Source organism: Sciurus vulgaris, assembly GCF_902686455.1.
Source record: "Sciurus vulgaris genome assembly, chromosome: 13".
Lineage (NCBI taxonomy): Eukaryota > Metazoa > Chordata > Mammalia > Rodentia > Sciuridae > Sciurus > Sciurus vulgaris.
The window spans coordinates 31,290,238-31,314,948 of NC_136474.1; the positions used below are offsets into that span (position 1 = coordinate 31,290,238).

Below are 24,711 nucleotides of genomic sequence, written 5' to 3' on the forward strand. Positions count from 1 at the left end.
TTTCATAGCCCTGCCCCTTCCCTATCTCATTTCCCTCTACGTAACCTAAAGTTTCTCCATTCTTCTCTTATCCCCAATCCCAACCCCCATTATGTATCATCATCGACTTATCAGGGAAAACATTCAGCCTTTGGTTTTTTGGGCTTGGCTTCTTTCACTTAGCATGATATTCTCCAATTTCATCCATTTATCGGCAAATGCCATAATATTATTATTCTTTATGGCTGAATAATATTCCATTGTGTATATATACCACAGTTTCTTTATCCATTCATCTGTTGAAGGGGATCTATGTTGGTTCAAGTATTTCTATGCTCAAAAATAATCAGAGCATTGTGTTTACACCCTAAGTTGTGATGTGGATTCATTTCTTTCATTTTTCATTTAATATCTACTATAAGGTAACTTCAGGGACAGAATTTGAGTATTGAGTTTCTAGTTTGTGTCTTTATCACCCACTCTGGGCAAAATCCACTTGCTCAATTCTTTTGATGTCATCACACCTCCATGTGATATAGAAGGATGGCAGGTGAGAGAGAAGTGCTCTGTTAGTGCCCAAGGTAGCAGCTCTTCCTTGCATAATGCACTGTGGTCGCATTATGGCTATAGTCTTTTATGTTGAAGTATTGCTAATCAAAATACTAAAATTACTTTTTTGTTGTCTGTTATTGTGAAATACTGTAATGTGCATGACTTACTTCCAGAACTGGGGGTTCTGTACATTGGTCTCTTGAACATTTCTCTTTTCTGATTTGTTTTTGCAGACTGATCCAGTTGAGAATGTATTTGAACAGAATCTGAAGATCAAGTTTTATATCAGTTCAGGATCCGCATCTCCTTCCTCACACAGTGGAGATGAAGCCGACCCAGTTGAGGTGACACAGAACTATTGCAGGATATTCCAGCCCTCCCTACTATGCTTTTTCATCATTTATAATTAATAAGCATTTTGTGGAAACTGTGCAAATACTGCATTCCTTACTAAACTTTCATTTTTGTTTTTATCTGTGTGGACTCATGGTTTCTTGTTTTACCCAACAGTTTATGATCATTATTGTTATTGTTCTGATATTCAGTTGGTTGCAGATGTGACCAGCACAAGTCCCTTAGGCTCACTGCTGTGTCTTTTTGACATATCTCCATCATTCTCCGAGCACTTTCTTTCCATCTGGTAGAACAAAATGTGTCAGCTCATCTTGTATTGCCCCAGTCCTGAATTCAGTGATTACTCTCATAAATATTCATTGTCTTCATGGAGAAAAGGATTTAGAAGTCAAGGTGGAGGTGCTGGGTGTGTTCACTGCTATTAAGGTGTCACTATTTCAGGCCCTTTTATTGGACAGAGATAGAGAAAAAAAGTTTTCTATGTCAGTGTGTCTTAGTTTCATGCTTCCGTAATGGAATGCTACAGACTGGGCCATTTAAAATGAGCAGATATTTGGTTCATGGTGGTGGCAGCTGGAAAGTCCAAGGTGGAGGGACCAGCTTCTGGTGGAAGGGCAAAGAGATGGAGAGAGAGGAGGAAGACTAAACCCATTCCTAGATAATAGCGTTAGTCCACTTATGTCGGTGGAGCCCTGTTGGTGGGATCCCTTCTTATTAGGCCCCAACACTGTTACACTGGAAATTAAGTTTCCAACACATGATTTTGGGGGGACACATGCAGACCATAGCACAGCCTATAAATAGAAATCTACCTACCATGTATGTACTGCCTCCCTATCTACTTATCTATGAAAATTATGAGTTCACACACATAGATACCTCTATTTCCAATCCAATAGCATGTTTTATTCTAGGTTAATCCTTTTCTATATTTCTCTCTGTGATAGTGAGAAACCGTGCCCTTTGTTATCCTCAATATACTTATTTGACCAATTCCCTTTTCTTTTAGTCCATCTCCCTTTTTCTGAATCTGGCCCTTCTCTCCTCCTGCTTCAAGGGCTGAGTCTGCCCACTCCAGAGAGTCCTCTATGGTATACCATTCTTACCTTGCCTGGGCAACAGACCTTTTAAAACACAATCTACACTCTCACTCAGCAACATCACTTACTTCCTTATCGTAGTGTCAACCACCTGCTGCTGCTAGACATCAGAATTTTTGAAATTTTAAGTGGTATGAAATGGTATCAAAATTTTGCCTTTATTTTTATATGGTGGGTTTTTAACTCTAAAATAGTAAAATTTGTCAGTCTTCCAAAGAGATGTAATGTTTTGTTTTTTGCTTATAGTTCCTAAATTCAATAGGAAATACTTTTTTTAAGTTTTATTTGTTCTTCTTAGATATATACAACAGTAGAATATATTTTGACATATTACATACATATGGAGTACAACTTGTTCTAATTAGGATCCCATTCTTGTGGTTGTACATGATGTAGAGTTTCACTGGTCTTGTATTCATATGGGAACAAAGGAAAGTGATGTCTGAGTCATTCTGCTGTCTTTTCTATTCCTATTCTCCTTCCTGCCCTTCATTCCCCTTTGACTACTCCATTGAACTTCTACCCACCCGCCTTGTTGTGTGTTAGCATCCGCATATCAGAGAAAACATTGAGCCTTGGTTTTTTTGGATTGACTTACTTCACTTAGTATGATAATCTCCAGATCCACCCATTTACCGGCAAATGTCATAAAGTTCTTCTTAATGGTTAATATTCTGTTGTGTATATATACCACATTTTCTTTATCCATTCATCTATTGAAGAGTACCCAGGTTGGTTCCATAGCTTATCTATTGTGAATTGAGTTGCTATAAACATTGATGTGACTGTGTCATTGTAGTATGCTAATTTTAAGTCCTTTGGGTATAAACTGAGGAATGGAATAGCCGGGTCAAATGGTGGTTCCAGTCCAAGTTTTCTGAGGAATCTCCATGCTGCTTTCCAGAGTGGTTGCACCAATTTTCAGTCCCACCAGCAATGTATGAGTGAACCTTTAGGAAATTCCATTTTTTTGTTTGCTATAAAATTGCTCTGACTGGGTTGCTCCAATTCTGGGTTGATTGGAAGTGGAGACAGTGGGGATCCTCATCTCTTTTCTGATCTTAGATGAAAAACTTTCAGTCCTTCACCATCAGGTGTGAGTTTAGCTCTGGGTTTTTCATATGTGGCCTTTTCTATGTTGGGGTATTTTCCTTCTGTTTCTAATTATTGAGTATTTCATAATGAAATAGTGTCAAAAATTTCTACTTCAGTTGAGATAATCATGTGTGCTTTCCTTCATTTTGTTGATAAGATGTATTATATGGATAAATTTTTATATGTTGAACTATTTATTTGCTCCGGAAATAAATGTCCCTTGTTTGTGGTGTGTAGTTGCTTAAATATACTACTGAATTCAGTTCAATAATGTTGAGAATATTTGCATCAATAGTCATAAGGGATGTTGGTCAATGTTTTTTTTTCCTTTGGTATCTTTGTCTGAATTTGGTATCAAGAATGAGTTAGGATGTACTCCCTCCCTTTTAATTTTTTGGAAGAGATCAAGGAAGATTGATGCTACCTGTTATTCATGTGTATGGTAGAGTTTTCTATTGAAATCATTTTGCTCTAGGAGTTTGTTAGGAGTTTTTGACTCAATATTCTTATTCTATTCAGAATTTTTATTTATTTATGATTCTAGGTAGGTTTTCTATTTCTGGAAATCTGTCAGTTTTATCTAGAGTATCTGACATGTTGGTAGACCATTACTCTGATAATCCTGGCTTTTTTTTTTTTTTTTTTTCTGTTAGTAACGTCCCAACTTCCATTTCTGGTTTTAGTTATTTGAGTCTCTCCCCTTTCTCTCTTAGTCAAGGTAGCTAGTTTTGTCAATAATATTTATCTTTATGAAAAACTAAAATATAGTTCTGTTAAATGTATCTATCTTACTTATCTCTGCACTTGTCTTTATTATTTACTTCCTTTTGATAGCTTTGGGTTTAGTTAGTTCCTTTAAGAAACTAATTTCATAATCTAGAAAGCATGACATTGTCTCTTTCTAGGTATTCTAACTAGTGTCCATAGGTTTCAAATCATCATACTCACCTTCACTTTATATCCATCTTCCATTTCTGATTACTTGCCTTGTGAATATCCAAATGCAGCATCAGATGTGAAGAATACATTCTTAAAAACACTGTTTAACCAGTTCATGCAATTGAATAAATTTAATTGCTTGTAACAAAATCCTTGGGTGTGTTTCTGTGTATGAGCGTATCTATCAATCTGCCTATATACCTACCTAACTATACCACTTAGTGATCTGTTTTATGAACTGAAACTTATAAATAATAGGTATTTTTTGGTCATTTTAATTTTGGACACTTCAGTGCATAGGTGTAGTAATATCTCTGTGGATTTGTTTTGTTTTTCTTTATGATTTATTATTTTTTCATATGTTTACTGGCCATTTGGGTATTCTTTTTTGGGAAGCGCTTGCTTAAGTCTGCCTATGTATTTTGTTGAAGTGTTTAATTTTTTAAAATTTCATTTTAAAATTTAATAGCTTAAAGACAACTTTTCTGGGGTAAAGTTATATCACTTTTAACATAAGTACACATGCTTGCATCTGTGCATAACCCATGCATACACATTGACTTTTGCACACCTCTGAGAGCTAAATCATGGCAACCTTTGATAGTCTTTCAACTCTTTTCTCACTACACTTCTGCTATTTGCAGAGTGTCCTATGAAAGGAGTCATGTAGTATGAAGTGTTCAGACTTTGACTTCATTCACACAGCAAAATCCCATTAAAATGTACCCAGGTTGTAATGTGTTTCTGTAGTTCTTTCTTGTTATCACTGAGTGTATTACCCACCTACTTTTGAAGGAAATTTGGGTTGTTTCCAGATTTTGGAAATTATGAGATTATGAGTAGAACTTCTATAAGTAAATATTCATGTACAGGTTTTTATGCAAGCATAAATTTACATTTTCTAAGGTAAATAATGAGTAGTGGGATTGTGGGCAAGTAAATGTTTAACTTTCTAAGAAATCAGAAAACATTTCTTGGTCTGGATGTACCCCAGTTTATTTATCCACTCACCTATCCAGGGCATCTTAGTTGCTCCCAAATTCTTATAATTATAAATAGAGCTGCTATAAAAAAGATGCATGTTGTGATTTTGTGAACTTACATTTTTAATTCATTGAGATAAATACCGAGGAGTTCAACTGCTGAAGTATCTGATTTGAGTAGGCTTAGTTTTGTAAGAAACCACCAAACTGTCTTCTGAAGTAGTTATGCCATTTTTATTCCCACCAAAAATGAATGAATATTCCTCATTTCCCATCCTTGCCAACATCTGGTATTGTCAGTGTTCTGAGCTTTGCCCCTTTTGGTGTTTGGTGTGATCTCCCTGTTGTTTGAATTTGCATTTGTCTGATGACATGTGATGTGCAGCAGTTTTTCATGTGATTATTCGCTATTTGCCAACCTTTTTAAAGATGAAGTATCTGTTAAGGTCTCTCACCCACTTTTAAAAATCAGGTTGCTATTTTCTTAGTATTGATTTTAAGTGTTCTTTGTGTGTTTGGGTTAACACTCTTTTATCAGTTATGTCTTTTGTAGATATTTTCCACCAGATAATATGTCTTCTCTTTTCATTTCCTTGACATTGTCTTTCACAGAACAGAAAATTTGAATTATAGAGCAGTCTGGCTTATAAATTCCTTCTTTCCTGGATCATGATGCCCTTGGTGTCACATCTAAAAAGTTGTTTAGATTTTCTCCCATCTTATATTTTAGTACTTAAGAGTTTTATGGTTTTACATTGTACATTTAGGTCCATAATCTGATTTGAGTTGATTTGGGGGAAGGGTACAATGTTATTGATCTTCATATATATATGTGTGTGTGTGTGTGTGTGTGTGTGTGTGTGTGTGTTTATTTATTTATATTTATTTTTGAATGTGGATGTCCAATTTCTCTGGAGTCACTTGTTGAAAAGACTCTTTTATCCATTATGCTGTCTCTACTGCTTTGTCAAAGATCAGTTGACAATACTTCTGTAGATAGATTTCTGGACTCAAAATTCCCTTCCATTGATCTATTTGTCAATTCTTTCACCAATACCAAACTGTCTTGATACAGTAGTTGCATAGAAAATCTTGATATCAGGGGGTATTAATTATCCAATTTTGTTTTTCTCCTTCAATACTATGTTGGATGTTTTGGGTCTTTTTTTTTTTTTATCAGTTTATCAATATCCACAAAATACCTTGCTGGAATTTGGAATGGGGAGTGCACCAAAGCTACAGAGCAAGTTGGGAAGAATTGATATTTTGACAATACTGGGTATTCCTGACTGTGAACATGGACTATATTTACATTTATTTAGCTCTTTGATTTCTTTCATGAGAATTTTGTAGTTTTTTTCAGAGTTAATATTTTGTTAGATTCTACATAAGAATTTTATCTTGGAGGGTATTAGTACATATACTGTCCCCAATTTGTGATGATTCCACCTATATTTCATTATATGATGAAATAATCTCATGATTTCAATATTGTATGATTATGTGAAAATCAAAGGCATTCAGTAGGAACTACACTTCCAATTTTGAGTTTTGATTCTTGAGATACCAGTACAAAACCATCCCTCTTTTTTTTTTTTTTTACTTTTAGTATAGTATTCAGTAGATTACACAAGATATTTAACACTCTATTACAAATTTTTGCCCAACCCTTGGCTACTGGAAGTGTTCTGAACATGTTTAAGGTAGGTGAGGCCAAGCTATGATATTCAGTACATTGGATGTATTAAACATAGTTTGGATCTATGCCATTTTTAACTTATGTTGGAATTATTTCGGTATTGTATTTGTATTTTCAAATTTCACTTGTTTATAGCTAGTGTACAGGATAGTGATGGACTTCCACATATTATTCTTGTATCATGTAAATTTTGTATAATCACTTATTAATTCCAGGAAGTGTTTTGGTTGATACTTTTGGATTTTCTACAAAATCATGTCATCTGCAAACAAAAACAGTTTTATTTCTTTCTTCCAAATATGTATACCATTTTTTTCTTTTTGTTGTCTAATTGTATGTGCTGGGGCTTTCAGTACAATGTTGAAAATCTACAATGGAAAGGGGTGTTCTTGCTCTATCCCCCATCTTAATGGAAAAACTTTGAGTTCCTCATCACTAAGTGTGATGCTAGATGTTGTTTTTTTCTTGTCAATTTAAAAAATCAAGCTGAGGAAGTTCCCCTATATTCTACTGGTAGTTCTGGTCATGAAATGGTATTAGATTTTGTTAAAATATTTTTCTGTGTCTATCAATATGATCACATGATTTTTTTCTTCTTTAACCTGTTAAAGTGATGAATTTTAGTTGATTTCTCAAAGTTTTATCAACCTTGCATACTTGACATAAATTCCACTTGGTACTGTGTGTAATTCTTTTCCTACATTGTTGGATTCAATTTTGTTGAGGGTTTTTGTATCTATGTTAACGAGAGATACTGGTTTGTAGTTTTCTTGTAATGTCTTTGTCTAGTTTTGGTATTGGGGTAATAATACTAGACTCACAGAATAAGTTAGGAAGTGTTTTTTCTGCCTTCCATCTTTCAAAGGAGATGGCAGATAACTGATATAATTTCTCCTTAAAAGTTTGGTAAAGGGGCTGGGGTTGTGACTTAGTGGTAGAACACTCACTTAGCATGGAGAGGCCCTAGTTTCGATCCTCAGCACCACATAAAAGTAAAATAAAGGTATTGTGTCCACCTACAACAAATATATAGTATATATACTAGGAAAAATATATATACTAGAAAAAAAGAAGTTTGGTAGAATTTACCAGTGAACTTTGCTAGATCTGTTGCTTTTTATTTGGAAGTAATTTGGTTATTGATTTAATTTCTTTAATTGATGTAGGCTTCTTCATAATGTGTAAATCTGTGAGTTTTGGCAGACCACGTCTATTAAGGAATTAGTTTATCTCATATTATCAGTGTTGAGTTGCTCAGAATATTTGATTACTGTCCACTTAATGCCATTGGATCTATAGTGATGTTCCCTGTTTCATTTCTGATATTAAATTGTGTTCTCTCTCTTTTTTCTTCTTTTTGGCTTGGCTAGAGGTTTACTAGGTTTGTGAATCTTATTAAAGAAAAAGCAATGAATTTTCCTCATGGATTTTTAATCTTCAATTTTATTGAATTTTGTTTTAATTTTTATTTCTGTTCTTCTGTTTACTTTGGATTTAATTTGCTGGTCTTTCCTTAGTTTCCTAAGATGGAAATTTAGGTGATTGACTATAGGTGTTTCTTCTTTTCTAATATCTACATTCAGTGCTATACAGTTCCCTTTGAACACTGCTTTCACTGCTTTCATCAGAAATTTTGGTAAGTTTTGTTGTTGTTGTTGTTATTCAGAGTATATGTTTAAATTTTTTTTCTCTTAAAATTTCTTCTTTAACCCATGTTATTTAATCCTCAAATATTTAAGATTTCCCCAGCTTTTTGTTACTGCTTTTTAATTTAATCACACTGTGGTCTGTTAGTTGACATTGTATGATTTTGCTACATCTAAATTTATTAAGATGTGTTTTATGGCCAGAGTGTGGTCTGTCTTGATGACTATTCCATGTGACCTGAGAAGAATGTATATTCTGCTGTACTCTGTAGATGTCCATTATATCCATTATATCCAGTTGAATTCAACTGTGTCTTTCCTCATGTTATGCCTGCTGGACCTGTCCATTTCTGGTAGTGGGATATTGTAGTCTATAACTATACTATTGAATGTATCCACCTCTTCTTGCATCTCTATCAGTTTTTGCCTCATACATTTTAATGTGTTTTTTGGTTAAGTTCATGCACAAAAGCATTACTATATCACCTCATAGAATTGCTTCCTTTACAATTGTGAAATTCCTCACTCTGTCCCCAGTAGATTTCCTTCCTCTGAAGCCTGCTTCTTCAGAATTTAATAGTTATTCTTGCTTCCTTTTAATTAGTGTTATCTTGGCATATTCTTTACTTTTAAATTTTTTTAAAAATATATTTTTAGTTGTCAATAGACATTTTATTTATTTATTTATTTATTTATTTACTTATTTATGGTGCTGAGAATTGAACCCAGTGCCTCACATGCTAAGCAAGTGCTCTACCACTGAGCTATGACCCCAATCCCATTCTTTTAAATCTATATGTGTCTTCATACTTAAAATGGATTATTTGTAGAAAATATGCAATTAAATCCTGATTCTTGATCCATGCTGAAAATCTCTAATAATTTTTACATTTAGAACATTGATGTTCAAAGTGCTCATTGATATGGTTGGATTAGTATCTATCGTATTTGCTACTGTTTTCCTTTCTTGCTCCTGTTCTTTTTTCCCTTTTTGAACTGCTTTTCATCTTATTGTAAAGTAGCCATATTAAGATAAATTGCAGGAAATGTGGAAGTATTTTGTTTGTATAAATTGCAAGCAGAGACTTCATTTAATTAAAATATATTTCCAGCACTGTTAGAATATATTTTTACTGAATCTTTGTCTATTAGTCAATATAATTATTTTTAACTTACTTGAAGAGTTATTAATTCTTATAATTTTGTAAAAAACATATAATTTGCCTTTTTATCATTTGTATCCCCTTAATTCAGATTGTAGATTCTGCTCATCTTCCAGTTCATACGCCAACAATAAAGAGAAAGAAATATCACACTAACATCCTCTTTCCTCCTAAGGTATTTGACTTAGTTATAAGCTCATTAGGTTCTGTAAATAAGGAGAATAAATTGGTTTGCTCTCTGTTATTGCCCTGCATTTGCTCATAGTAATTTTAAATGACCAAAAGACTCAAAGCATTCCTCTTTATTAATAGAAAACCAGAGCTGTATCATAAAGGAATAAAAGAAAACTTAGAAATATCATAAAGACTGTTTTCCAATAGTTGACATCAAATAATATCCAAAATTATGAAACACTATGAATTTTCAATTAAAATAAGGAATGGTATAGAATTACCCCATATCATCATTAATGTTCAGCAACTCAATAATAGTCTAAGAAGCTAAGAAGTGCAATAAGAAGTGAAAATAAAATGGCTTCCTTTCTTCTTCTTTCCTTCCAATTTCTGCTATGCATGATAGGTTAAATATGCATTTACTTCTGCTCTTTACTAACATACATTAAAGAGAGGAAAAAGAGTAGAGAAGTCAACATGATTTTGGAGGTGAAGGGTTAGCAGAGATTAGAAATCTGATTGTCAAGTAGAAAACCAATTGGTATTTCAGCACCAACCACAGAGAGACTTGTGATTAGAGACCCCAGGACTCTCAGGAGACAGGGTTGGTGTGTAGTGCTGAGAATAGGGGAGCTAGTTGAAGAACTATGCGAGAAGCAGGTAGACCTTTGTATAAACGTACACATAGAGACACAAGAAGTGAGAAAAATTGCCACTAATCATTGGAGAGGTCAAATTTGTTATAATTTACATATGCCTAATTTATGCTAACAATATTGATGATAAATATTAATATGCTAATATTACTCATGCTAATTACACATTGATAATTTATGCAGTAATTTGGAGCTTTGAGGCATGATCCAGAAATAGTAATCCATTGTGGATTACCAATTTATAGGTAAATCTGTGACGATATTTGAAGTTCTAATTATTGAAGTTTTATTTAGAAATTTCAGAATGGCCTCTTTCTGAAAAAGGCCTGTTTCACACAAGGTGAAGCATATTAATTCATGGAGCATATTAATTTTTTTGAAAATAGAAAAATTAAATGCCATTTTTGCAGAAAGAAAATTTTGAGCTTATTTTTCTCCAAAGAAGTATAATATAAAACTATTATAAAAATAAAATTGTTGTCGCTTGCCTCTACACGTAGGTAATTCTTAATAATTCATTGTTAAAGATTAACTTGAAGAATTTATCACTTTACAAAACACTTTTCAAAATGTTTCAGAGAGATCAGTCGGTATAAGTAAAATCCAGGCTTTGTTTACTTGGTTCCAAAAAAGCTTTAATAAAACATTGGATTGTCACATGATGATGATGATGATGATGATTTGGACAATTTGGGGACTCTCTTGCTCAGTATTTTCCAATTAAGAAATAATTAGGGGGGAAGATTCTTACTTGCTGGTGAGATGAGGAAAGAGCTCATTTTCTTAGTATGGAGATATTTTGATCAGGGCGGGTTTGGAGGAGTCACTTTTTCAGTCATTTAACCATCAATGTATGTTTGGCTTCTTTTGCAGAATAAGACCCACCAGTTTTTCCTCACATCCTTTACTGCTCCCACCAAGTGTCACCAATGCACATCTCTGATGGTGGGTTTGATAAGGCAGGGCTGTGCGTGTGATGGTAAGACTGCCATGGGAAGGGACACCTGGGTCAGAGCCATCCTGGTTATACTTAAGTTATTAAGCAGAACATTTTCTTGTCTTTAAATAATGGAAGCACTGCAGTGAACTGATCACTTTCCTAAAATCTGTGGTTTATTGGAAAGATTGATGGATGGTTGGTCTTTGGAAACATTTCAGTGGGACCTCTGCACGGCCCTCATCCCCTCAGTCTGGGTGGACCACACCCCTTGGATTTGTTCAGTGCTGGCCCACAGGCAGGGACACATTTATGAGGAAAATGTACTTACATACATTTTGTTCTCTGTTGCATCGTTAGGTTGTGAAGACCAAATTCACTAATTCATGTAACAAGAAAATAGAATGATATCCTGGGGTTTTCACAGCCTTATTTACTCACTTAATTTATTTCCATAAATATTATTGAAGGAAAGCAGTGTATTTTTAGAAATATTAAACTGTCCATCCCTGTGCCAGATAAGACATTTCATTCCACATGTGAGGGAACAGATTCTGTACTTGCTTGCTGGTTTTCTTAGCCAGGTATGTCAACAGCTCTCAGGGCTTCATTGCTGAGTAACACAGACTTCCTGCCAGCTGTATGGTGTCAGTGGGCTCCACCTTCCCTGTACCTGCAGTGCCACCTCCTTAAACACAATAGATTAGAAGTGGGGAAGTCTGTGCAGGGCGGCAGAGGCAGGCTCTGAGCTGTGTTCCCGGGCATTAGTGCCCCCGGCATTCCCTGGCCTAGCGGGGCCTGCCAGAGCTATTGCTGGTGTAAAAAGAAGACAATAGATCAGGAAGCTGCCATCACCAAAGCAGCCTCAGAACCTGCTACTGCTGCCCCCACCGAATTCACAAGACACCAGTGCAGCTGTGACTCCACACTCCCTCTGCCAGGAGCCACATGAGAAAAACTGGTGCGCTGCATACTCTGTCTCTCCCAGCAGGATGCAGAGGCTCCAACCTCCAACAATGCATGTTGTTTGTGGAGTTTTGCTTTTTTTTTTTGCTGTGCTGGGAATTGAACCTAGGACCACACACCTGCTAGGCAAGAGCTCTGCCCCTGAGCTATATCTCCAGCCTTGTTAGTAGAACTTGAATGAGATCCCACACCTTAGTTGAAAGGCCATCTGGGAAAGATAGTTTTTGCATTTCGGCCTCTGCCACAGCAGAAAATTGTGACAGAAGGTGAAGGTCTGGAACCATCCTATCCTCCACAATCATGTCTCTATTTCTCTCAAAAAGCGTGTGGGTTCTTGTGTCACACAACCTGTGTTGAAAAAGCTCCACGAGCTTGTCCAGTGCCTGCTCACCAGAAGAAAGAACCCTTCTGTCTAGATCCATGGCAGGGTCTGGGGACAGCCTACGAAGGCCACGTCTGGGTAAGTGTCAAAATTTTGGGTTTATGTGAAGTCATAGAAAGTTTGCTAATCACCTGTCACTTTGTGGGCACATTTGTACGTATATAAATATATATTTGCATGCACATACATCTGTAGATGTATATAGGTATATTTACATATATGTGCATATATAATGTGTTATTTACATACATGGTACAGTATATAGTATATACAATTGAAAATTATTGTTTCATACTAAGAAAGTTATTTCAGAACAAAATTTATCTGTCTCTATAAAGACAGAAGTTTTCTTTTTAGACCTCGCCTTGTGATGAACACATAGTGAAATCCCTACTAAAGGTGTAACTTCCAATAGTTTGACTTCACTTTTAGTGAAGTGAGCTGAACTTCTTTAGAAATATTTAAAAGTGAAGTGAACTTCCTTAGAAATATTTAAAATCTGAGTAGAATTTGAGGCATGGCGCTGCCAAATTTGAATTTGGTGTTACCTAGAGGCAAAGCTGTGATTGACATTTTAATGAATGACTAGAGTTAACTGAAATGACATTAATTTTATTTTCACAAGACAAGAGCAATTCAGTCCTCAAAGGAATTGCTATGTCTTTAAAATTTTATTTATGCTACATAGTCCTGTTCTATATCTTTAGCAAGAAAAGTGGCATATTCATAACATTTTTCTTCTTTTAATTTTGATGTAACGTTTGGGTAGTATTTGATGTTTCCATTTGGATTATTCTTGTCTTTAAAAAAAAAAAAAACCAACAAAAGATTCCAAAGAAAACAGGAATGAAGAAAGGATGGCAGAGAGCACTGGCTATAGTTTGTGACTTTAAACTCTTCTTCTATGACATAAATGAAGACAAAGACTCAAAGCCCAGTGCCATAGTGAGTCAAGTGATTGACATGAGGTAAGCTTTGAAAAGGAGAAGAGTTTTGTGTTAAATGTCTATGAATAAAATTGGTTTCTGATATTTTAAAAAATGATATTGTCATTTAAATCTAACTTTATGTTGAATCTTCAATTTTCTCAATTGCCAAGTGAAATTTACAATGCAAGGTTTTTGCCTAAAGTCTATATCATCACCTTTTAGGCCTGGATTTGATGAAATATTTATAAAACTTTTCTCAGTTGATTTTCTTATTACTTGTGTTTGTGTGTGTATGTGTGTGTGTGTGTGTGTGTGTGTGTGTGTATGTGCATGTGTGCTGAGAAAGGATATAAACCTCAAAGACTTTTAAGATTGAAATATAATTCACAGTATAAAACTTATTTTTTTTTAGTTTTAGATTTTATTACTTAGTAAAAATCTTTTTTTTTTCCTGTTCCTTTCCTCCATTTCACATCAGTAAAAGTTTTAAACATCATGAAAACTGATTTGGCTGTTATTTTAAAGTGTGCAATCCACTGGTTTTTAAGATTACACAATCATCACCACAGTCTAATTTTAGAGCATCTATACCATCCCACAGCAAAAAAACCTTCATATTTAGTAGCAGTCACCCTTCTTTCCTGCAGGTCCTGGCTCCTGCCAATCATTAACCTATTTTCTTATTTTGTCCCTATAGATTTGCCTCCTCTGGACATGGTTTTGTTTTTTTTTTTAATTTTCTCATTTTTTAAAATTTATTTTTAAATTTTGGAATGGACCCACCTTTTAACCCAGTTATCCCACTCCTGGGTTTATACCCAATGGACATGTCTTATGGATGGAATCTTATAGTGTTTTGTGACTGGCTTCACTGAAGATAATGTTTTTCAGCTACATCCACGTGGCATGCATCAGTGTTTCATTACTTTTTATGATTGATAACCTTTATCAGACTAAGGATGTTGTTGCTTTCTATTCCTAATCTGTTGAATATTTTCATCTGGAGAGGGTGTTGGGTTTTGCTGCATGCTTTCTGTGCCCAGCAGGGTGACCGTGTGGAATTTTCCTTCTTTATTCTATCATGTGTACCATCCTGACTGGTTTTTGTACATTAAACCAATCTTGCATTCCTGGGATAAATTCCACTTGGTCTTGGGTTTTAATCCCTTTAATATGTTATGGGATTGGGATTGCCTGAGTTTACTAGGGAGTTTTACATTAACATTCATACAGAATATTTGTTCTATATTTTTCTTTTCTTGTGATATATTTGTCTGGTTTTAATATCAGGATACTACTGGCTCAGAATTAGTTAGAAAGTACTCTCCATTTGGGGGAAGACTTTATAAAGGATTTGTATTAATTTCTTTCAGCATTTGCTATAATTCCCTGGTGAAGCCATTTGTCCTGTTTCTCTTTATGGGAAGTTTTTGATTAATAATTCAATCTCCTTACTGTTTTATTTTTTAAATTATTATTATAATTTTGGTACTGGAAATTGAACCCGAGGTACTTAACCACTGAGCCACATCTCCAATCCTTTTTATTTTTTGTTTTGAGACAAGAGTCTTGCTGAGTTGCTTAGGGCCTCACTAAGTTGCTGAGGCTGGCTTTGAACTTGCAAACCTTCTGCTTCAGCCACCTGAGCCTCTGGGATTACAGTCGTGCACCACCACACCCAGTCTTGTTTTTTTGATTAATAGTTCAATCTCCTCATTAGTTATAAGACTATTTAGAATTTCTTTATCTTCTTGAATCAGTTTTGGTATTTGTATCTTCTGAGGAATTTTTCCATTTCATTTAGATGATCTAATTTGTTGGCATGTGATTGCTCACAGTATTCTCTTGTACTTCTTATAATTTCTGAAAAGTCAATAATAATGTTCCCTTTTTCATTTCTAATAGCAATTTGAGTCTTTTCTCACTGTTTTTCTTGGGCTAAAGTTTTGTCAATTCCATTGATCTCTTCAACGAACCAACTTTCAGTTTTCCTGATTTTTTTTTCTGTTGTTTTTCAGTAGTTCATTAGTTTCCACTGCAATCTTTATTATTTCCTTTCTTTAGCTTGCTTTGGGTTTAGTTTGCTCTTCTTTTTTTGGTTTCTTAAGGTGGACAGTGGGGTTATGGTTTGAGATATTTCTTCTGTTTTGTGTCAGTAACTGATCTTTAAATTTCCCTGTAAGAAAGGGTGAACTTTTGCTGTACCCCATAAGTTTTGCTATGTTGTATGGTTTTTCCATTTATCTTGGTATTCTCTAACTTATTTTTTAATTTCTTATTTGACCCATTGATTATTGGGTAATACATTGCTTAATTTCTTAATAATTGCTCAATTTCTCCATTCTTATGCATTTTCAAATTTTTGTTGTTGTTGGTTTCTAATTTAATTCCATTGTGGTCAGAAATATGCTCTGTATGATTTCAATTCTTTTAAATTCATTAAGAATTGTTTTATGGTATCATATATGGCCTTTCCTGAAGAATGTTCCATTTGAACTGAATGTATTCTACTGTTTTGAATGAAATGTCCCATAGAGGTCTTGTTATAATCCGGTGTTATTCAAGTCTGTTTCCTTGCTTACCTTTTTCCCAGTTGTTTGTCTGTTATAGAAATTCAGTTACAAAATCCCAAACTACCCTTGTTGAATTGTCTATATTCTAATTGCTTCAAGAATTTTGAGACTTTGTTGTAGATGCATATATGTTTGTTATTTATTCTTGGTGGATTGACCCATTTATCAATACAAAATACCTTTATCTTTAGTAACAATTTTTACCTTACAGATTATTTTGTCTGATTTTAATATAGACACTCCAGCTCCATTGAATTACTATCTTTTAAAAAATATTGTAGTGATAGATGGACACAATATCTTTATTTTATTCATTTTTATGTGGTGCTGATCTCTCATACACAGTACATTGGGTTCATTTTCTCTTACATTCAGTCAATCTCTACTTTTTAAATGGAGAATCAAATCCATTTTCATTTAGTATAATTAACAAAAGGAAGGATTTGTCTGCCATTTTCCTGTTTGTTTCTACATGTCTTATGCCATTTTGTTCTTTGAGTCCTCCTTTTTCCTTTTCTTTTTATCAAATAGATATTTCTAGCCCCCCCATTTTAATTCCCTTGTTATTTCTTTTGGAATATATTTTAAATTATTTTCTAGTGGTTTCCCTGAGGTTAAAGATTAGCATCTCAATTTACAGCAATCTGCCTTGGGTTAACTTGAACTGTTTCAATGGCGTACTCAACCGTTCTACAGAGCTGCATCTCCTGCTGTGTGCTACTGTCATCATATACTACATCTTCAGACATAGTGTGTGCATTGGCACAGATTTGTAATCATTGCTTTGTGTCTTTTAATCCTATAGAAGAAAACAGTTATAGACACAAAAATATTTATGCTTTTATATTGATCTCTGTAGTTACCTTTGCTAGTATGTCCTGTGTGGATTGAAGTGACTATCTAGTGACCTTTCATTTCAGCTGGAAGGAGCTCCTTGGTGTTTCTTATAAGGCAGCAGGTCTGATAGAGATGAATTCTCTCCATTTTAGCTTATGTGAGGATGTCTTAATTTGTCCTTCACATTTATTTTTGGAGGGTAGTTTTATTGGACATGTAATTCATGGTTGTCAGGGTTTGGATAAGTTTACTAGGACTGGACTTAAAGAAAATACTATGGATTGTGTGGTTTAAACAATAAAAGAGAACTTATCTCATTAATAGGTTAACCCATTGATGGATTCATAGCTGAATGGTATATTGAAAGATGGGGAAACTGTAGAAGGTTAGACCTAGTTGAAGGGAGTGGGTTCTTGAGTGTGTACCTTAGAGACTATATCTTGTCCTCAGCCCCATTTCTCTCTGCTTTACAGCTGCCACAAAGTGAGCAGCTTTCCTCCACCAAACCCTTATGCAGTGATGTGCTGCCTCACAACAGATGCAGATATAATGAAGCCAGATAATCATCAACTGAAACCTCTGCAACTGTGAGCCCCAATAAATATTTGTTCTTCTAAGCTGATTTTCTCAGGTTATTTTGTCACAGTGATGAAAAGATAACACAGACTTTAACATATACATTTTGGGGAACACAAATTGATACAAAGCATTCAGTTTCTTTCTCCCCAAATTCATGTTCATCTCATAAACAAAATTGACACTCCCTTTCCCACACCACAGTCAAAAATTCTTAACTCATTCCACCATGAACACTAAGTTCATCTTAAATATTTTATGTAAATATTACCCAGTTAGGTTGGATGAGATTCAAAGATGGGAAAAATCACAAAGAAGAAAGGGGTAACAGGATTTTTGCATGTACAAAACCTAGCAAGGCAAATTCTATTAGATGTTAGGGTTTAGGAACAGATATCTGCAACCTGATGCTCTACCCTGCAGGCCCACTAGGCTGACAGCATTGCCTTCTTGGTCTGGGCACCAGCCCTGCTCAAGCAGTGCTGGGTGTGCCAGCGCTGTTCCTGAGTTCCTAACGGGTAGTGGTCTGGGCCACTGAAACTGAGGAGGAGCTATTTGATCCCTGGGCCTTTGGAGGTAGGTACCACTACCAAACTCTTATGCAGTGATATTCATGATTTCTGCACCTGTTGTGAGGCAGCACATCACTGCATAAGAGTTTGGTAGTGGTACCAAACTCCAAAGTGGTAGGTCTGTTAAACTTGGAATCACTTTCAGTATCATTCTGTCCTTGAAGGATGTTTATAGCTGGATGGCTCTATTATCCTGTTCTTTAGAGCCCCAGAAGTCCGATAGCCTTCCTTCATTTTGTCCTACTTCTATTCCCTTTAGTATAAACTGTCAATGTTTCTACTGATATAACCCCATCTCTCCTCCCAGATTTTGCTGAAATGGTTGCTTAGATTCATGAGCCACCACCATAAACTCTTTTTGAAATGATTAGAAATTATAGCTAGAAAGCCACATCTTTGGGGGTCACTCCAGAATATACATTCTCATTTTATTTTTATTTATTTTTTGCAGTATGGATGGGTTGAGTCTCTTACAAATTACTAAGTTCTGGCTCCTTTCTGCTTAACAATCCTTCCTGCAATGTATCTCTCTCTTCTCCTAGTTTACTGCAGCAAACAGGAAAAAAAAAGGTTGCTCCTTCAACACTTTGCTTGGAAACCTCTCCCACTAAGTAAGCAGTTTCTTCACTCACAAGGGTTTCTCGTTCCAGAAAGCACTAGAACATACTTCAGCTCAGTACTTTGACACATTAGAGCATGGATCACCTTTCCTCAGTGTTAATAAATGATCCTCATTGTCACATGAGGCCTCACCAGAACTACCATGAACATCACAATTTCTACCAATTTGACGAGAAAAAAAATATTTCTACCTCTTCAAGGCAATCTAAGTTTTTTAGAAGAAACTTGCATCTCAAAGAGCTTCCAGTTCTTCACCCATTATTCAACTTCCAAGCCATTTCCATGTCTTTAGGTATTTGATACAGCAGCACCTCACTTCTTGGCACCAAAATCTGTATTGGTTTGTTAAAGCTGCCCTAAGAAAGTACCCACTTAAGCAAGACTTAAGCAAGAGAAGTCTATCCTCTCACAGGTCTGGAGCCTGGAATTTCAGGATCAAGGTGATGGGAGAGTTGTTTTTTTCTGAGGCTTCTCTTCTTGGTGCACAGATGTCTGTCTTATCACTGGATCCTCATGTGGTCTTTTCTCTGTGCAAGCACATCTTCTATGTTATTACAGTGCTAGTCATATTGGATTGAGGATTCTTCATGTGGCTTCATTTAATTACATCTCAGGAAGTATATTGTGGGTTAAGACTTCAAGAAATGAATTGGGGTGGTCATAATTCAGCCCATAACAGAATGTTTTTTCTACCCCTTTAAATATATCATCTCAGTGTCCTCTGTCTTTCATGAGTTCCAGTAAGAATTCTTCTGTTAATCTTGTCGGGGAATCCCATGTACATGATGAATTACTTCTTTCTTTTTGCTTTATAAGTTTTCTTTCTCTCTCTTTTTTTTATTGTAAACAAATGGGACACATGTTGTTTCTCCATTTGTACATGGAGTAAAGGCATACCACTTGTGCAATCACAAATTTACATAGGGTAATGTTGTTTAATTTATTCTGTTATTTTTCCCTTCCCCCCACCCCTCCCACCCCTCTTTTCCCTCTATACAGTCCTTCCTCAATTCTTGCCCCCCTCCCTAACCCTAACTCTAACCCTAACAGTAACCCCTCCCACCCCCCATTATGTGCCATCATCCACTTATCAGCGAGATCATTCGTCCTTTGGTTTTTTGAGATTGGCTTATCTCACTTAGCATGATATTCTCCAATTTCATCCATTTGCCTGCAGATGCCATAATTTTATCATTCTTTATGGCTGAGTAATATTCCATTATATATATATATATATATATATACCACAGTTTCTTTATCCATTCATCAATTGAAGGGCATCTAGGTTGGTTCCACAGTTTGGCTATTGTGAATTGAGCAGCTATGAACATTGATGTGGCTGTATCTCTGTAGTGTGCTGATTTTAAGTCCTTTGGGTATAGGCCAAGGAGTGGGATAGCTGGGTCAAATGGTGGTTCCATTCCAAGTCAAGTTTTCTTTCTCTTTCAGCAAATTGTTTATGAGGTGTCTAAGTGGGGGCTATTTAAAAATGTACCCTACTTGGAGTTTCTTGAGATACATGGATATATAGATTAATATTTACCATCAAATTGAGGAATTTTTTAGTCATTATTTCAATTATTCTTTCTTTCCCCTTTTCTCCTTTTCTCTCTAGGACTCTTGTTATTTGTATTTTTAGTATCCTTCAGGTTGTCTCACGTGTTTCTGAGGTGCTTTCATTTTTATTCATTAGTTTTTTTCTTTTCTATAGATTTAGTTATCCTAAGTTGATTGGTTACTTTATCTTCAAGTTTATTAATTCTGTCCTCTGTCAAACTCTGATGTTGAGTTCTTACAGTGAGTTTCTCATTTCAGTCATTATACTTGTAAGGGATCCCACGGAAACCACACAAGAGAAAATCACACGGAAATCACATAAGAGAGTTTATTAAGCAAACAGAGTGTCTCCCTGCAGGGTAAGAGAGAAAATGAGAGGAAAAGAAAGAGAATGAGAAAGGGCGCGTGGTAGAGAGAGTGTGAAAGCCAGGAGGATAGAGAAAGTGAGGAGGAGAGACAGAAGGATGAGAAAAGATGGCGGGGTAGCTACAGTAAAGCAATTGAATTGTGCCGGGCTAACAGGGGACCAATATTGGAGAAGGATACTTGCAAGCTGACTGATGAACCAATAGCTAGCTAGGATGTTCACAGATTGACAAGTGTTTGGGAGGCGGGGAAAATGGCTGCAACGGAAAGGGTGGGGGAGCAGTTTTATACATTACATTCCCCTGTTTCTGTTTTTATAAGAAAATCTTTTGTTCTCCAGTTCTTTCTGAAGCCTTCTTTCTCCTTCCTGCCTAAGTGACTGGGGTTGGTTTTGCAGGTGAGATGTAAAAAGTACATTCTCCTTCCAGACTTGCAAAGGCAGATGGTTTTCGTGGACTTCATTTCCTCGATTTGACTGATCCCCTATTTCTACACTAACTGCCTGTCCCCAATTCTGACTTCATTCACCCCTCTAATTTTAGGAACTCTTTTGCTGTAGGGAAAGGGGGTTGATGACCACTCTGGCTTCTTCGAGCTGGAAGCGGGCAGCGTGGGGCAAGCAGTTTGGAGTTCCCTTTTTAGAAATTGGGTCAATTGAGGCGTCCAAAGTAGAAGTCTGGTTGGGGAAGAGCAGGTTGTAAAGACATCTGGGGATGGGGTGCTTCTATGGGAGAAGAACAAAAAGACATGAGTACTGAAATGAGATTGATACAATATAAATGTTGCAGAATCTGGAACATGCCAATGAATATCATAAAGATGACAGAAGTCAATAATTTCTCACCAGGGGGTGGAAGAACTGAGAAGTTGTTCCCATAACAAGGCCTAGCAAAGGCTGAAGAGGACAAGGCCTTTATTTGGGAACTTTAACATTGTCCAGGTTCTCAGGAATGTAAACACAACATTTGTAGTATGCTGATTTTAAGTTGTTTTGGTTTTTTGGGTTTTTTTTATTTTTTGAGAGACCCCAATCTCAGTCACTATTGTCCCATTTTTGCTATTGTGCATTACACTCTTTCTTAAATGTAATTTTAAGAATTTTACATATATTGACTCCTTAGTCTATATGAACATTAGTTAACACAATTTAACATTATATCTAAAATGTGAATTAAAGAAAGGCTGAGAGAGCTTTTAACTTTCCTTTTGTGTGGCAAAGTGGCAAAATGCTTTCATGCTTAACCTTTAAACAAATCAGGCTCTCAATAACATTTAGAAATACATTTACATTTAAATTTCTTTTATCTCAGTGTAACAAATTTTACATATACTCTATTGATGACAGGTCCTCTAATAGAACATTAAATGATGAGTTTAAAATTACCATTACAGACATGTTTAATTTGGAGAATAGCAGCTTGATACATTTTCTGCTTTAAAGGCTTGTATACCTGGAAAATATGAACACATTTAATATAAAAAGAATAATGTTTTTAAGTATGTTACTCCATGGAATAACATTGTAAATTAATTAGATGTCTCTAACAAACACATTTGAGTAATCCCATACATGTTGACTCTAATTCACTCATCTTATTGTTAAAAAAAAAAACAAGATATCAGACAAGTGTACCAACAGTATTTGCCATCTCTTTCCTATTGAAGAAAAGTCCTAGAAAAATTGATGTTAGACATTTTATAAACATCAACATTTTATTAGTGTGACCACCTAGAGACTTGCGAGTTAATTTTAAAGACATTTTATTTCTATTAGTTTACCCAATTTAAATTGAACCTTTTTAAATCACGTGAATTAAAAGTATTTGGATCCATTTTTTAAAAATTTTAATTTTTATGCACACTTACATTTAACACAAAAGTAAAGGCCTTGTAATGCTTATCTCCATTGCATTGTAACAGATGTTCAAAAATAACTCTAGAGTTGGATAAAAAGAACTGATCAAAAACCATTAACCTAGGTATGTAGGATCAAAATTGTGAGCTCAAAAATATAGCATTTAAGAAAAGCAAAAGTCCTAGAAGAAAAATGATAATGGTCATTAATTAAAGCATGAGAAAATGAGAAGGAGAGAAAAGGTGAGAGGGAGAAAAGTATTCTGAGTTGTAGCTCAGGAGAAATTTAAAATGGACACTTTTTCCTTTGGTTTGAGACTGGTTTCCCACTGAGCATTCTGGTTTCCTCCATTTACATTTCAATGTAAGCCTTGACTGAGATCTGGATCTGAAAGGGGCTAAAATGTTCTAGCAGAAACTTGATGCTTAGGTCCTTTTAACCCTTTTTCCTAGTTAGTAATTAATTTAGGTTTGGACTCAGAAAATTGTCAAACAATTATCTCCCACTACTTGTGGGGAATGGGGCTGCTTATATTATATGCGGACGTGGGGAAAGACAGAGAAGCAGGGTCTGGAGACGCTTGAGCCTTCAGGAAGAGCCAAGAAGCAAGAAAGAAGAGACTTGAAGATAAGGAATCCCTTTCCATCTGCCTGCTCACTCACAGAAGCAGTGTGCCATTATACAAACGAATTTTGATGGCTTTAAGTCGGGGGTCGGGTGAAGGGTTCCAGGGTTGAATCTGCCAGATTGGAGGACCCAGAACCCATGGTGGGGACTGATGCAGCCGAGTCTGTGGCCAGGGCATACGTGGCCATTTTGGATCGATTATCTAAAGGGTACTATGGCCAAATATAAGCCGGGAGTCAGGTAAAGTTTTCCCAGGGTTGAATGTGCCAGATTGGAGGACCCAGATTCCATGGTGGGGATTGATTCAGCCGAGTCTGTGCCCCGGCATCCCGAGGCCACAGAGTAGTCGACTGGAGACGAGAAGGTGGCACATAGATGGTGTCATCACACAAACATCAATGTGGAGCCAGGCAAAAGCTGAGAAGAGTTGAGGACCTGATATCAGGGTTTTCAAGTGTGAGTGTGTGAGCGCGAGATGAGCCTCAACCCTGAGAAAGAATCTCCACCATAAAATCAGGAATCCACCCGGCAGATAAGACCAATAATAGGGGCCTGTTGTAACTATAAAAGTTGTGGCTGGGGGTACCCCCACCCCTCAGCCACCTCAGGGGTATAAATCAGCCTAGGGGAACCGGCCCAGAGGATTCACCAATTTGAAGTCCGGTGATGAATGCAGAGCAGAGCGTCCAGGCAGAATGGAAGGTGGGGCTATTTCTGGGGGGCACTGGGGTTTAGATGGGGTTCCATTAGCTTAAGAGACAGCGGAAGATCCCATCCCAAGTCATGGCACCAATGTAAGGGATCCCCGGAAACCAGGCCGGACATGGGAAATCACATAAGGGAGTTTATTAAGCAAACAGAGTGTCTCCCTGCAGGGTAAGAGAGAAAAATGAGAGGAAAAGAAAGAGAATGAGAAAGGGCGCATGCTAGAGAAAGTGTGAAAGCCAGGAGGATAGAGAAAGTGAGGAGGAGAGACAGAAGGATGAGAAAAGATGGCGGGGTAGCTACAGTAAAGCAATTGAATTGTGCCGGGCTAACAGGGGACCAATATCGGAGAAGGATACTTGCAAGCTGACTGATGAACCAATAGCTAGCTAGGATGTTCACAGATTGACAAGTGGTTGGGAGGCGGGGAAAATGGCTGCAACGGAAAGGGCGGGGGAGCAGCTTTACATTACAATACTCTTTGACTTAAAAAATTCTATCTTGTTCTTGTTTATAATTTCTTTTAGTTGATATTTGCACCTATTTGACTCAGTCGTAGGGAATAATTAGGCCTTTCATAAATGCTTTCTGGTCTTACCTAACACAATTTAAGAACAAGACCTGAAAGGATCAAGTTTTTCCCAGTTTCTGCATACTTAAAAATGCAAAAATATCCAGTATCTGACAAGATAACCTCTACCCATGTCAGGCATTTAGTAAAAAAGAAAAAAAAAATGCTAATCATGCAAAGAAACAGCAAAGTCAGACTCATCATGAGGCAAAAAATTAACAGGTCAAAACAGACCTAGAACTGATGCAGATAAAAACTATAATATCCAATATGAAAAGTACATTGGATATGACTAAA

At 36.0% G+C, this 24,711-nt stretch overlaps 1 protein-coding gene across 2 annotated transcripts in view; it reads left to right on the forward strand.

Annotated features, from left to right (window-relative positions):
- Positions 1-24,711, forward strand: part of LOC306642800 (serine/threonine-protein kinase MRCK alpha-like) — a 78,811-nt gene that overhangs the window by 46,043 nt on the left and 8,057 nt on the right. For both annotated transcript variants that reach the window (XM_079108610.1, XM_079108609.1), the window contains exons 6-10: positions 765-875; positions 9,602-9,685; positions 11,214-11,319; positions 12,567-12,703; positions 13,454-13,593. In XM_079108610.1, the coding sequence (XP_078964736.1) occupies positions 765-875; positions 9,602-9,685; positions 11,214-11,319; positions 12,567-12,703; positions 13,454-13,593 (578 nt within the window). The remainder of the gene's footprint in view (positions 1-764; positions 876-9,601; positions 9,686-11,213; positions 11,320-12,566; positions 12,704-13,453; positions 13,594-24,711) is intronic.